We start from the raw sequence: 14787 nt of genomic DNA on the forward strand, positions 1-14787 counted from the left end.
CACGAGACGTAAGGGCACGAGCCAGAACGAGTTTGTCATTCTCATTTTTCAGTACAGGCATTCTAGCTCCTGGCTATTGTGTTAAAAAACAGACAGACATGGATTTTCTCATCGATCACAGTAACAAAGAGAACTACATTCCCTCATTAACAGTCCACGGGGAAGACGGCACCGCGCGTTTGTCTGAAGGGAGTTTAAGGAAGAGTCTATTGTCACTTACTTGCAAAATCCGGTCTCCTTCTCGGATCCGGCCATCTCTGGCAGCAATGCTGTTTGGATCAACCTGCAGAGGACAATATCCAGAAACTGAGCATGGGAAGATTTTGACTGGAAATGAAAACAGCTGTGGAACTGCGCAGTTTGGAAAAGTACCATTTTTATTCTGTACAGAAGTTTCCTTTAGAGTGATATGAGCAAACCAGGGCTTCAGAAAAATCATACAAGCATGTTTCACATAAAAGCTTAAAGACAGGAAGGGTTGGGAGCATATGATTTTCAGATTAATACTTCCCTATGCCACTCTAAGGCATTAACCTTCAGCTGTCAGAGAACTAAGAATTAATGGTAGAGTCCCTCTTTGGAAGTTCACTATGGACTGAGATGCATCTGCAGCAGTTGATACCTCTACACAAATGACACTGACTTTGGGAAATGAGCAGGCTTATTTTTCTTTCATGGAAATATTTGCTATTAAATTATTATCTCAGTCATCACCATTATTTCCCCTGGAATTTCGTGGCTCTCGAGGAAACTGCAAAAACCCCCAAAGGATCTACATTGTATAGATCACTCACAGGTTCTGTATATTGTTACCAGTCTGAGTCAGTTAATTTTAAGTTAGTTAAACCTAAATAGATGTTTAGGGCTCCATCAACAGTTTATCAAAGTCACTATAGCTCATCCCTGAGCAATGACCTACAGCTCATTGCAGGGCAATTCGATCTATCACCTTTCACTTGATGGTTATCTTAAATCATTAATTTTGCCTCATCATGCCATAAGCTATTTTTTTTTTTTTCAAGTCAAGCATTTGATTTTCAGGTTACATTCTCTACAGCTGTTAGATATTGTTTTCTTCTTGTCCATTCTCATAGAAAAAAAAATATATTCTGAAGTGCCTAATCAAGTACAAAAGACAATATAATTAAATTCTCTTTAAAAGGTCTGAGAAATTTCTACCATGTAGGAAAACCATCACGTTGCAGATAAAATCCTGGAGTGTATTAAGAGATTTCTGCACTTTCTTTGTTCTCACAAGGTCAAACAGAAATTAACAGCAGTGCTTATAGATTTGGTAGAAGACCTATTTTGGAGCAGATTTACATTAATTCCTCATTCTTGTTCCAAGGCTGTGCTTTTTGGCTTCCTTGACACTGCTGCTGGCCTGTGTATGTGCAATCTTGCCTTCATTCCCATTGATTGATATGTAGGAGAATATTCTCTACCAACCCTCTCTGTCCATGAACTTCACTCCAAATTTAGAATCACAGAATATCTCAAGTTGAAAGGGTCTCATATGGATCATTGAGTCCAAATCCCTGTTCCTTGAAGGGCCAACTAAAACTAAACCTGATAACAAAGAGCATTGTTCAGATGCTCCATGAACTCTGCCAGGCTTAGTGCCTTGAACGCTTCCCTGGAGAGCCCATTCCACCAACTGAGTACCGTCTCCATGAAGAACCTTTTCCTAATGTCCAAATTTGGTTCAATGAGTTAAAAAAGGGACAAACTGATAATACAATTCATGCAGGACAGTCACCAGTGACCTTGGGCTCACTAGTGACCTTGGGCTCACAAGAGCTCTGCTTTATCCAGAAGAACAATCCTTTCTGAATGGCTGGAGACTCAAAGGGAGCTAAATGTTCCTGGAAGTCTTGTGGGCTGACCCTGTGAAACACTAACACCCTGTGCTATGTGCTGGATGCCATGTTTTCCTGGTGAAGCCAATGAAAATCTGAGGGTTCATCCAATCTCAGTATCTGCTGTTCAATTTTTGTCTGGTAAAAGAATAATTATTAGTCTTTCTGACATATTCCTCTCCTAAGATACTCTCTCCATCCACCTGTGGTATGTCTGTGTAATACAAGGCTAACAAACCCACAAATAATAAATTAATTATTATCCAGTGATTACCAAAGCTGTGTCAGGAGGAGAATGCAAAAAGGGCATGGAGAAAGTGCTTTTCTCCTTAATTTTTTTGCCTGATTTCCATCAAAAGGGCATATTTCTTGCAAAATTCCAATCATGCTCAGACTTCTTTGTACTTCCTTAAGTATGATGTTGTAGTTAAAAGCATTCACTCTAAAGAAGCTCCCTAGTAATAATTACACTACTTGGGCAACATAATTTAAACTGATAATCAAAATTAACTAAAAGTGACACATACTGGCTGATGGCCACTTCTCCACTCTGGTCTCAGAGCACTTGCTCTTACATCCCCTGGCATCTTCAGCCCTTCCACCATGAGCATCTCTCACAGTCCTCCCCATTGCCATGTCCTTATCTCACTCACGTAGCCATGTCCTTACCTCACTGACATAGATCCCTGTGTCCTCCTCATCATCAGTTCTGTAGCAGACAGTCAGCCCCAGCTTCTCCTGGCTGCTGATGCGACACAGCTCCACCTCCTACAAGAAAACACACAGGCTGGTACAGTGGCTTTGGCCAAGGGTGGAAGAAATGGTATTGCACAAGGGAGCCCTGAGCCACTGCCACATTCAGACATGCTCATAACTGTGGGACCTTCTCATACTGCCCAGACTCAAGACACAATATTTTGTGTCCATCTTTAAAGGGGAAAATATTTTGTGAATCAAGGAAATTCCAGTACATTGCAGGTTTAGGTTATATAGGAACAGGTCAGTAAGACATGCCAAACTTTGAGAAATATTGATGAGAATTGATTTTGCAGGTTTTTTTGCTTTTGGGTAATAGAAGATGACTTACAGCATATTACATAGTCATTTTAGTCCTATCACACCAACTATTGATTTATAGGATATAAGAGAGTCTAGCTGCACATCAATCAATCCATCACACAAGTGCCACTCTCTTCTAACAGCAATTTAAGCCATAAAACAAAACCATAGCCTTCCATTAATAGCATAATTCCTTCCCTGTGCCATAGCTTCATTGCAAAAGCTGCTGGATAACAGTGGGATGCTTCAAGGAATCTCCTGTGGAGCTGAACAGCCGTGGCTTCCTCCTCAATTGTGAGATGATGCAGAAAACATATTTTTAGTGCCAGATGTCCCAGCAGTGGCATCTCATGAACAGTGCAAATTTTAGGGCAGATGGCATAGTGATAACTACTACATGCACCCATCCAAGTTAAGCATCTTTAGGGCTTCACAGGGGAATCATTCACAAAAATGCAAAGCTGCACTTAGTTTGAACACTGTGAAACAAATAATTGTAATAAAGCATGATGAATCGAATAACACAGGTTATTATATTGGTTGCAAATGGGAAATGTCAGTTGATATTTTTATTTAAAAGGAGTATGCAGGTGGCATTTGGGGCTTAACAGCTTCTGCTTCTCATAGCTGAGCAAAAAAAAAAAAAAGAAGACAGACAAACCCACGCTTCAGTTCCCAGTCTGTGCTATGGAGCGTGTTTCCCTCACCCCCAGAGATGTCACACAGTTAATCCATAAACAGGCACAGGGCACACGGCAGTGAGGACTCACTAGTGAGTCCAATCAAGTTGTGGGGACCAGGTGTCAAAATAACACAACTTACAGAAAAACCTGCAGTTCAGGTGCACACTTAGCTGATGAGCCCCACGCCTCTTTCATTTCAGCTGTGCATCCTTCACAAAGTGCCCTGCCATGGCTTGTTCCTCTGCTCCCTCCCCACTGTACACATCTTCATGGGTTCAGCACCTACATAAACCCTATAAACTTTTCTCTGGATTTTGAAGAGTCAGTGTCACGATGAAAACTAAGAAAATGCTGAAAATACCTTGAAACTTCTAGTATTCTTTAGTTTTTCATAAATACGGCAGGAGTTTTAAATAGGGTACACATCTTCATGGGTTCAGCACCTACATAAACCCTATAAACTTTTCTCTGGATTTTGAAGAGTCAGTGTCATGATGAAAACTAAGAAAATGCTGAAAATACCTTGAAACTTCTAGTATTCTTTAGTTTTTCATAAATACGGCAGGAGTTTTAAATAGGGTGGGAAGAAGTGGAATTGGTTGCCAGTACATGTGTTACACACTGGCTTTGAAAGAAGAAACACAGGACTGTGTTTTATTAGGGAAGAGAATTGCAGTGACCTGATTCTGGCATTAGGAGGAAAAGTATGTGTACTGGAGGGAGGCCTATTCAAACCCCCTAATAATCGATGCCTCCAGAGGGAAAGAACACTTGACTAGAACTGTAATATTAGGGAGAAATTACAGTAACAAAACGGCTTCAATTACAGCAACAAGGTATACTTTTAAGGAATAAAGAAGCTTGCGGTCCCTTGGAGGCCTATAAGGAAGCCTAAATACACCATAAAGGATGGAGACTGGGACCTTTAAATCAAGGCAAATTAGGAGCTGTGCACAAGATGAAATCCATTGACTTTCATTGTCCTGCCAGCACAACCTCCCATCTCCCTGCACTGAGGCTGGCCAGGGACCCCAAGGACTGCTCTGAACATAATTTCTTTGGTTGGGAATGACCTTGAAGTTCTTGTGGATGATTTGTTTCAAAATGTTACTACAAAGCTGTATGAGTGTTTCAGGCTGCAAACAAAGGGAATCCTTTCAGTGTGCTGGCTCAATGAGCAGAATAATGTAACCATTTAGGGCATGAAAGAGCAAAGGAAAATGAGGATGACCCTAGGGGCTCCATCCTGGGAGTCCAAGAGGTTTTGCTAAAACTGTCTCTGGGAACCAGCTGGTGATAAATGTCAGTGGCTAATATCCTCTGACTGGGAGGTACCAGATCTGGCTGTGCACAGTGCTGGAGCTGCCTCAGCTTTTATTTCTTTGCCCGATAATAGAGCTGAGATCTGGTCTCAATACTCTTGGGGCTACCTCTTTCCTAAATGACTGTATGGGGCACAGTCTGATGACTGCACATGGCTGTGGCCACATAAAAGGTGTAGAGACCTACAACTGAGATACTGGGATTTAATGTTAAAGGCCCAAAAAACCCACTTCATGTGTTTGGGTCCAGACTAAATTACATAAGTAATATCTCACTCAGCATGAGGGAGTAGTTGGATGAGGACTCTTCCTTTGCATTATAAGTCATTCCAGGTAACTACACAACTACACTACTAAACTCATGGCATCATCTTTTTTACATACATCTCAGTCACATTCAAATAAATCAGGGTTGACAAAACATCTTTGGAAAATTTAGAAAAACTTTGCATAAAACATTAAATCATCTGTCAGAGCAGGAGCCAATAAGTCTGATCTTTATTTAACAACCATGTCTGAAACAACTTCAACAGAAGAGCAGCAACTGAGACACCAGAGGACCTGGACCATCATAGTCAAAGGCATTTGACATTGAATTTTGTGACAGATGCTTTTGAGTGTTTTGTTGTTGTTGTTTTCTGGTTCAGTATTTTTTTGTTTTGGTTTAGTTTTTTTTTTTTCTTCTCCATTTGGTCTTTAACAAAAGAAACAGTAAATTTGGCAACAGTAACGGATTTGTAAAAATGTAATTTCCTTCACTGAAATACCTTTAGATATCTGCATACATGCAAACACACATACACATACAGTCTCTTTCTCTTTGGGGCTTTGTGTGTTTGTGTCTAGGGACTGAACTTACAGTCTTCAAAATTCAGCATTTAAAAAATCTGTGAGAAACAATACTTGGAGATTCATGAAGTGTGCTGAAACACAGATGGTGGAAGGAGATGGACTGAAGAGAGAGCTTGGGAGATGACAGCCTCCCCTTCTTTTGGGCACTTGGGGGGCAGCCACCTCTCAACATGAAGAGTATTCTGCTGCCAAATGATGCAAATCAATGCCAAATCTTTGACTTGCTTCTTTTTTTCTCTGCGTGGGCAGGACAATGAATTCAGTGAATTGCCATAGTGAAGACAATACTCTTAAATTGTTTTGCTATAAATTACTTTGTTGAAGGATAGAGATAGAAATAATGACTCTCCTGTCTTGAAAGACATGGATGAAAATTTCCAAAGTAGTCCAGTTCTTCAGATATAGAGGAAGATAGTGAAGAGGTTGGGGGTCATGGTCCTGAAAGACTGAAAACTGGTTATATTGGTTATCCTCTAAAGTGAGGCTGTAGCCTCTGGCTCCTAGTTCAAGCCTGTCATTCACTTTAGTGACAGAAAAGCAGTTTACAGGTTGTCAGCCTCAGGGGACATAAGACCAAACAAGGAACTGTCACATCTTTGGGGAGGGAAGGTGAGGTTAACACTGTCATTTCTCTCAAGTGGTAGAGAAGTAGATCACCAGCGTCATCAGCAAGGCTGTTGGCTTTCTAGAATTGCTGAGAAGAGATTAAGGGCTATTCAAGGAGACCTTGTAAAAGTTTGCATCAATTTGCAGTTACAGTGAGTCTTTTTACTAAAAGCTAGATTACAAAGAGTAAAGCTGATGGTCTGTTACCATGAATCCTTAAACAGCCTTTATAGGACAAAAAGATCTTCACATTTTCCTTCCACACATTTGGAAACAAGTTATAGTCCAAGAGGGAAGTTGGTTATGTTTCTGCTGCCCTGAGAAACTGTTGATAAGAGTTAGTCAACTCATGATTCTGTGCTAGATAACTACACACATGGAAAGCTTATTCTGCCTCATTTTTCTTTGCCATACACTCTGCTAATGGCTTTATTAAGCCATGCAGACCTTGGAACCCTTCCTCCACTTTCTGTCAGGATTAGCTACTCCCTGTTTAACACTGCTCAACCCATTTATAGTGTGGCTGAGCTCTGCCTGTCTCATCACTGCCTGTCAGTCTCTCACCTCCATTCAAACCATCCCATCCTAATACCCCTCTCCACCAACGCAATACTTCTTTCCTCATCTTCAAATCCCTTCTCATCTCACTCTTGCCCTAAGTGACCCTTCATATGTATTCAGAGACAGCAGCCTCTCTCACCCTTTTCTCCCATTTCCCCCAAAAGTTTTCCATTCTCAGCAAGTGAGCCCCTGCATCACTTTCATTTTACTCTCCTTTATAACTCATCCTATTATCTTCCCTATAGAAGTCTGTAAAGAAATTACTGCCTAATAAGCAGGAAGCCCCATCTACTAAAGTAACCCCTTCACTATATAGGAATCATGCATTCAGCTGGGCACTGCCAAAATGACCTATTATTACTGCCACTTTGTTTTCCTTCCTCTCTCCTCTCTCTCATCCTCTGATATTTTATCATACTTTCTCACACTTTTGTGTGATAAGAAGAAATTTGTGTACAGGTGGGAAATGAAACAAACAAGAAATCAGAGCTCAATCCAAATCTGTTGCAATGGACAGCAAACTGCCCTCCTCCCAAGGCAGGAGACTCTCAAAGCCTTCATAGGAACTTTCAGTGCTTGGAAGCAACTGTGTGGCTTTGAAATAAACTTGAGATCAAACGTGTCCCTTGGACAGTCCCTGGAACAGCTGGGGAGTAAGCGGATTCAGGGAATCTCTGATTGTCTATTATTTTTGTTGAATTTAATCTATTATATTCACAGAATTAGTGACAAAACATTGAATTCTTTTCATGGAACTGCAACTCTTAGGCTGCTCTAGTGCAATGGAATTTTAGGGATACAAACACTGTCTCAGCTCTACAGGGTTTAGAGTCCAGTTGCTGGACATTATAATGTTGTCTCATCTCACTCTATGAGATAAATGATAAGATAAACCAAAATATTTTTTATTTTTGTCTACTCATGATTTACTGGCTGTGAAGTGCACTAATACTAGTTTATTGTATGTACTGTAGACCAATATTGCTAAGAAAATTTAATCAGTTCTTCCAAATTATTCTACAGTATGACCAAGGTGAACTCTACATTTGGCTACTTCATGTCCAACCATGATGCCCTAGGACTGAGAGGCTCATGACAAGGGAACTTGCTGATCCTCTTTGCTATTTTTTTGTGTATGGAAACACACTGACCCATTTCCAGAATGGAAACCTTTAAGAGCGAAACCTTAAAAAAAGGTTAACATTGCAAAATACAGAGGATGAACTTACTGAGACAAGTAACTGGTTGCAAGATCAAGAAATATCAAATTTATGAAAAATCACGAGTCTGTTTTAGAGTACTGGGCATATGTTTGAGATATTTTCCTGGATGATGCTCTATACCAGGGAAGGGAAATTTTCCTACCTGCTAAAAATCATCATAATTTTGAAAAAAAGTGAAAAGTGAGTAAGATCATGCCTTGTAAGACAGTTTTTCAGCTGGTTTCCAGAAGGTTTCTGCCTTTAAGTCCCTATTCCCAGCCCAATTGTAACTGCTTTGGTGCAGTCACCTTATGTAGTTTTTTTGGTTTTTTTTTACTTGCTTTCCTTATCTGTAAGCAGAAAACAATGCAAACATCATCAGGGTAGCAGGACATAAAAGAATAACTGATTACAGAGTGTCTGAAAGGCACTGTAGAAATATTATAAATACTATACTCCCTTCCAACATTCCCCATCTGCCTTAAAAGCAATTGTTGCACACCACTAAAAGGACCAAGAGAGACTATCAAAACTGTAATAGCTATTGAGTTCCCTTCACCCATACAGTATATTAAAGTAATGGGTCCCATGAACTCTGGTAACACCATTAGAAGGGACAGAATGGAATCAAAACACAACAGTCTTTTTCCTACACAGACAGTGCCTGATCATTTCAGTTAACATTTAAGTCCTCATTACAATGAGAAAACCACCTCACCTTTGAGACATAGTCAAATACCAAATTAATTTTAATTAGTGCTGCTCTCCAGTGTAACAGAACCTGTGATTCACAGTTCAGCATTTGTATTTCTGTGTCATGGTAAGATAGGTGTTCTGTTTATGATACAGTCAACTATATCACTTCTTTGCATTAATTGGCATCTACCTTTGTCCCATTTAACTCCATTTAGAGGTAAGAACATTAGCTTTTAATGCTGGTTATATAGCAGTACAGCCCAGCCTGTAAAGCCAAACCACTCTGCTTTCTTCCCTCTCCCCTCCGAACAACTCTCCTCAATGGGGGTGGGAAGACAGAAAGGAGAAGTGAAGTTTTTTGCTCTTTACAGGTACAAAATTCCCAGGTTTCAAAGTAGGAGCCAACTCAACAATAGGCATGGCTTTTAGAAAAGGAAGTCACCCCAGTGTACTGGAGAGGGATTCCTGCTTCACCAGAAGGCAGGTAAAAATCTGGCAGTCTGGAAAAGTCCTTATGTGGTGAGACCAACAATGCAATTCAGATTTGTTTGTCCTCAAGATTATTCCCTTGTTTTCCTCAGTTTCTTCCACAAGCATTTGTAAAGCTGTGTCTTTGGGCCAGGGTAGTTATTCTGTGCTGTAGCCTTTCCTGTGCTTTCAGAAGGAATCAAAGGTTATTGAATGCAATGAGTGGACCCAATATTTGATGATCCAAGGTGGAGCAGTGTAGCATTCACTATAAATTTTAAGAAGGGAAAAAAAAGCCCAAATAATAAAGGAAAATCAGAAAAGAGGAGTAATTTTTATCTTTGCTTTTCCTTTTTACCTGTAGTAATAGTTGTGAAGCTGGTTTTATGTTCATCTTGCTAGTAGCATAATTGACAGAATGATTTACTGAATGAATGAGGCTCAAAAGGCTGAGTACAGAGCACTGACAGAATAATTCAATGAAAAATTAGCTGAAAAAGTACATTAAGGTCTGACTTATTTTAATAAACTGGTTATATTGAAAAAAAAATCCTCATCCACCTGAATCAGATTCAGTCTTCATTATTGCTCTGTATCCACATCTTTATAGGAGGGATCAACCTCCCAGGTTATCTGAATTTCAGCTGCTCTTCACACTTTCTGTCCTGCAAAGTCAGATCAAATGTATCAGTTTCTTGCTGGTGGTTTCTGTAAACTATGGAAACCAAGCAAAGTTTGCTTCCAACCTCATCATTGTGTTTACTAATCTCAGCTCTGCAGTTGTTATCTGCTCACTGGGAATGATGTAAGCATCTGACTGCTATAAGGCAGAGCTTCCCACAGCCAAGCATCCTGCCAGCATCTTGCTGGTCAAATTTATTTTCTTGGTTTCTTCCTCCACATGACTTCAAGGATATACCTTTTCTAGGCTGTCAAATCACAGGTTATACACATTGCTACCTTTTATAAAATTTAATCTTCCTAATGCATCATGGTTTGCATCACTGGCAAATAATTCTGCTCCTGAAATTAAAAAAAATAAACCAACAGAAGCAGAGCTAGTTCTTCACTCTACTTACAGAACAGTTAAATCTAATGAAGTTCTAGGAGGGTAGAGAGCTAATAGTGGACCTACTAAAAAGAAAAATCAATCTCAAACTCAGAGTGACAAGAATGTTATTAAACTTTACATAAAAGCATGGGTTGCAAATTAGAGTGGGTGTAAAGCAGAGGAAACAACAGCCCAGGTCTAAAACAAAAAAGCATCATAAGCAGAATAAACGCTGCTCTTTAGACTTCCTTATATAACACCATTTCTTTCACCTCTGAACTTGTACCATGCAGTAGGAGTTGTGACTGTCACATAGAGATGATCAGGTTACATACAGTGGGTAACACTACACACTTAAAACAGATGCTCTTGGTGTTTCAAACAAGTATCATGTTTCACCTTATCCAAATCACGTTTTCTAACTGTCTTAGCTGGGCTTTATTTAGCAGTGATGTCTTTAACGATGACCAGAAGCAATGTGAGGAAACTCAAAAAAAATGATATGTAAATCCTACTGTCAGTAGAAATCATTGCAACAATCTATTTTATATTTGATGAATTATTTTTTCCCTGTGGGCTACCTGTCTCTGACAAAGAGAGTCTCTGATAGCTCCAATGTGCATTTAACAAAGTGATGTCAGTTTGAGGTAAATATTTTGTTTTCAGGCTTGGGGTGGGTTAAAATATTTGTTTACCTGTGTGTGCATGTGTCTGTGTTTGCAGAGGGGAGGTAGTATGTGTGTGTAAATGTACACATATGAGCATAAGGGTATATATATAGTGTGTATATCTGTGTGTAAGTGTGTGGCTATGCTGCAGAGTCCCTCCTGGCACTCACCAAAAAATACATTTAAGAGTACAATTGCAATACTTGAATACATATGACAGGATATACACCTCTAATGAGAAAGCAGAAGTATGAGATGACCCCACAATTCACAGAACCAGAGCAGTGATATTTGTAGCCACCTCTGGACTCTACCTTTTCACGACAAACCATTCTTAAGACTAATTACTTATTAATAACTGCAAAACGAGAAATTACAAAAGGAAACGAGAATTTTCAGTTTGCTAGCAGTGTTCCTCTGCCATAATCTAAATCAGTCAAACATAAAGCCCCTCTCCCACTTTACCTCCACAATAACTATATGGTTAGGGCAGGCTACTGTACAGAAACAACTCAGAGGAAAGACTGTACAGAGGAAACGCCTGTCACTGCAGCTTTCTTAAGTGCACCAATAAAAAGAGATCAAAACCAACTGGGATTCTGGGACTGTCAGACTGAAAGCAAGTAATACAGAAGGAAAACGAAGGCTTCCTACATCTGAGAACTATCCTAATTCCATCAAGAGTAAAGCTCTCTTGTCAAAATGATTTTCCAGGGAAAATGCTAATGTCTGTGTAACAAAGGCTAAATGTAGGCTATGTAACAGAAGTTCAATGAATCTGCCCATCCCTTCACAGGTCACTGCAAGGTCTTACTGAATTCTTTTCTCAGCAAATAAAATTGTATTTAAATGTTAGGAGTGGATTTAATTTATAAAAATTGGCCACTTTGATCAGACAAAGAATGCTTCCATCAGAAAAGCAAAGCTCTAGACTCCTCTGGCACCTTCACTATGGAAGGCAATGGGCATCACAGGATTTTAGCAGATTATAGTTCAATTTTAGAACCCACTCAGTAAATGCTTATGGAGATCTGGTAGAGTTCAAGATTTCATTTTTAAAGTGACTGACACGCTTGAGTTGTGAAAATAACCCAAAACAATACATTGATTTTTTTCCCCTAACACTCTCAGCATGTTCTGCTATGCAGATTTCACGTAGCCAGGCTCATCCAAAACATACCTGGTGGCTATGTGGATGGAAATAGAAAAGCTATGGAGCAAGACAGAGCCAGCCTGGATGTAAACAAGCTGGAACTGCTGGCAGCTGTGCTGTAACAAATAAAATTGCATTCCCCACTGTCTTCTCACTTATCAATTTTGACAGAAGACTGTCCTGACTTCTCATAAATAGCAACGAAAAGGACAAATCACATTGGGTGTCAGATTTGCCAGAATGGATTTGGTTGGTAGCTTACCACAAAGAAACAGAGGTTTATCTCCATTCCACATGGTGGGGAAAAACAATGCTCTGTCCAAGGGGTGGGGACTCTACCCTATAGGCTAAAGTCTCATTTAATCCTCGTTTTTTAAAGTCTGGTTTAGATTTAAGAACCTCTGACACAAGATTTGTTTACATCAAAGCAGAAAGGAGAAATATCTGCAGGTATTTCTCAAATGCATAATCCAAAAGCAAATACAACATAGAATGAGAAATATTTAAAAATAAAATCACTTTCCTACTGATCCCTGCTTTATAGGGGACACTTAGAGCCACACAGTGCTTTGTGTCCAGACAAAGAACGCTCTGGGACAGCAAGAATGCTGCTGACAATGATACAAGTGTTGAAAGGCAAAGGGATGGGAAGGGAAGAGAAGGGAATAGGAGGGAATGGAAGAAGGAGAGAAAGAAAGGAAAAAGAAAGAAAAGAAAAAAGACAAAAGAAGAAAGAAAAAGAAGAAAGAAAAAGGAATAAAATAGAAGAAGAAAGAAAGAAAGAAAGAAAGAAAGAAAGAAAGAAAGAAAGAAAGAAAGAGAAAGAAAGAAAGAAAGAAAGAAGAAAGAAAGAAAAGAAAGAAAGAAGAAGAAAGAAAGAAAGAAAGAAAGAAAGAAAGAAAGAAAGAATGAAAAGAAAGAAAGAAAGAAAGAAAGAAAGAAAGAAAGAGAAAGAAAGAAAGAAAGAAGAAAGAAAGAGAAGAAAGAAAGAAAGAAAGAAAGAAAGAAAGAAAGAAAGAAAGAAAGAAAAGAAAAGAAAGAAGAAGAAGAAAGAAAGAGAAGGAGGGAGGGAAGGGAGGAGGAGGGAGGGAGGAAGAGGAGGGAAGGGAAGGGAAGGAAGGGAAGGAAGGAAGGAAGGAAGGAGGAAGGAAGGAAGGAAGGAAGGAAGGAAGGATAGGAAGGAAGGAAGGAAGGAAGGAAGGAAGGAAGGAAGGAAGGAAGGAAGGAAGGAAAGGAAGGAAGGAAGGAAGGAAGGAAGGAAGGAAGGAAGGAAGGAAGGAAGGAAGGAAGGAAGGAAGGAGGAAGGAAGGAAGGAAGGAAGGAAGGAAGGGAGGAAGGGAGGAAGGGAGGAAGGGAGGAAGGGAGGAAGGGAGGAAGGGAGGAAGGGAGGAAGGGAGGAAGGGAGGAAGGGAGGAAGGGAGGAAGGGAGGAAGGGAGGAAGGGAGGAAGGGAGGAAGGGAGGAAGGGAGGAAGGGAGGAAGGGAGGAAGGGAGGAAGGGAGGAAGGGAGGAAGGAAGGAAGGAAGGAAGGAAGGAAGGAAGGAAGGAAGGAAGGAAGGAAGGAAGGAAGGAAGGAAGGAAGGAAGGAAGGAAGGAAGGAAGGAAGGAAGGAAGGAAGGAAGGAAGGAAGGAAGGAAGGAAGGAAGGAAGGAAGGAAGGAAGGAAGGAAGGAAGGAAGGAAGGAAGGAAGGAAGGAAGGGAGGGAGGGAGGGAGGGAGGGAGGGAGGGAGGGAGGGAGGGAGGGAGGGAGGGAGGGAGGGAGGGAGGGAGGGAGGGAGGGAGGGAGGGAGGGAGGGAGGGAGGGAGGGAGGGAGGGAGGGAGGGAGGGAGGAAGGGAGGGAGGGAGGGAGGGAGAGAGGGAGAGAGGGAGGGAGGGAATATGCTGTCTGTGGGAGTAGAATTTACTGTAGTAAATTTACTGTAGTTTACAAATCCTTTGATAGTAGAGAAGCTCCACTCAATATGGAAACTTGATCTCTGCAGCTCCAGAGAGAAAATATTTGGTGTGTACTGCACTTCCGTGTAGGAAATCAAACAATGGAGGAACGTAAGACACAGCAAGCCTGCCAGTGCATATTCAGCAGTCTGATGTGTGATGATCAGTAACAGTCTGATGGCTGTGAGTGAGAGGAGGAAGATACCCAAGTGTCAGCTGAAAGTCCCATTGGGTGAGGAGAGGGGTGGGGAGCAGTCGTGGTGCAAATGGAGGAATGGGTTGGGCTGGATGAGTGATGGAGCTGGCGATGAGTGCGAGAAACCTTTGATTGTTGCACCATGAACAGATTTAGCATTGCAGTGGGAGGAAGGTTCTAAGCATATGGGGATGAGTTAAACACAAGTTTTGATTCCGTGGGCTTTTCAGGCTCTGTGTGGCCTTTGTGACTTGCTTTTAAAGGATATTTTCAGCCTTGCATTTAAAGACACATAGTGAACCTTATAGTGAGTGCAAGAGAAGTTGAAGAGGGGAAAAAATATCCTTTAGAGATTATAGGCTTCCAAATTGTAACAAGCTCAACAGGTGATAGTATCAACTCCAGACAGTCACAAACATCCATTCAAACCTGAGTCTTCCCTCTTAGCTAGCCAAATCTCCAGATCCCTGACAAAA

At 40.7% G+C, this 14787-nt stretch overlaps 1 protein-coding gene across 2 annotated transcripts in view; it reads right to left on the reverse strand.

Moving 5' to 3' along the window:
- The window catches only part of PDZRN4 (PDZ domain containing ring finger 4), a 273218-nt gene that overhangs the window by 16406 nt on the left and 242025 nt on the right, over window positions 1–14787 (reverse strand). For both annotated transcript variants that reach the window (XM_071733598.1, XM_071733597.1), the window contains exons 6-7: window positions 2529–2627; window positions 221–283 (exon numbers count right to left, since the gene is read on the reverse strand). In XM_071733598.1, coding sequence (XP_071589699.1) covers window positions 221–283; window positions 2529–2627 — 162 coding nt within the window. The remainder of the gene's footprint in view (window positions 1–220; window positions 284–2528; window positions 2628–14787) is intronic.

Source organism: Heliangelus exortis, chromosome 1, assembly GCF_036169615.1.
Source record: "Heliangelus exortis chromosome 1, bHelExo1.hap1, whole genome shotgun sequence".
In the NCBI taxonomy this organism is placed as follows: domain Eukaryota; kingdom Metazoa; phylum Chordata; class Aves; order Apodiformes; family Trochilidae; genus Heliangelus; species Heliangelus exortis.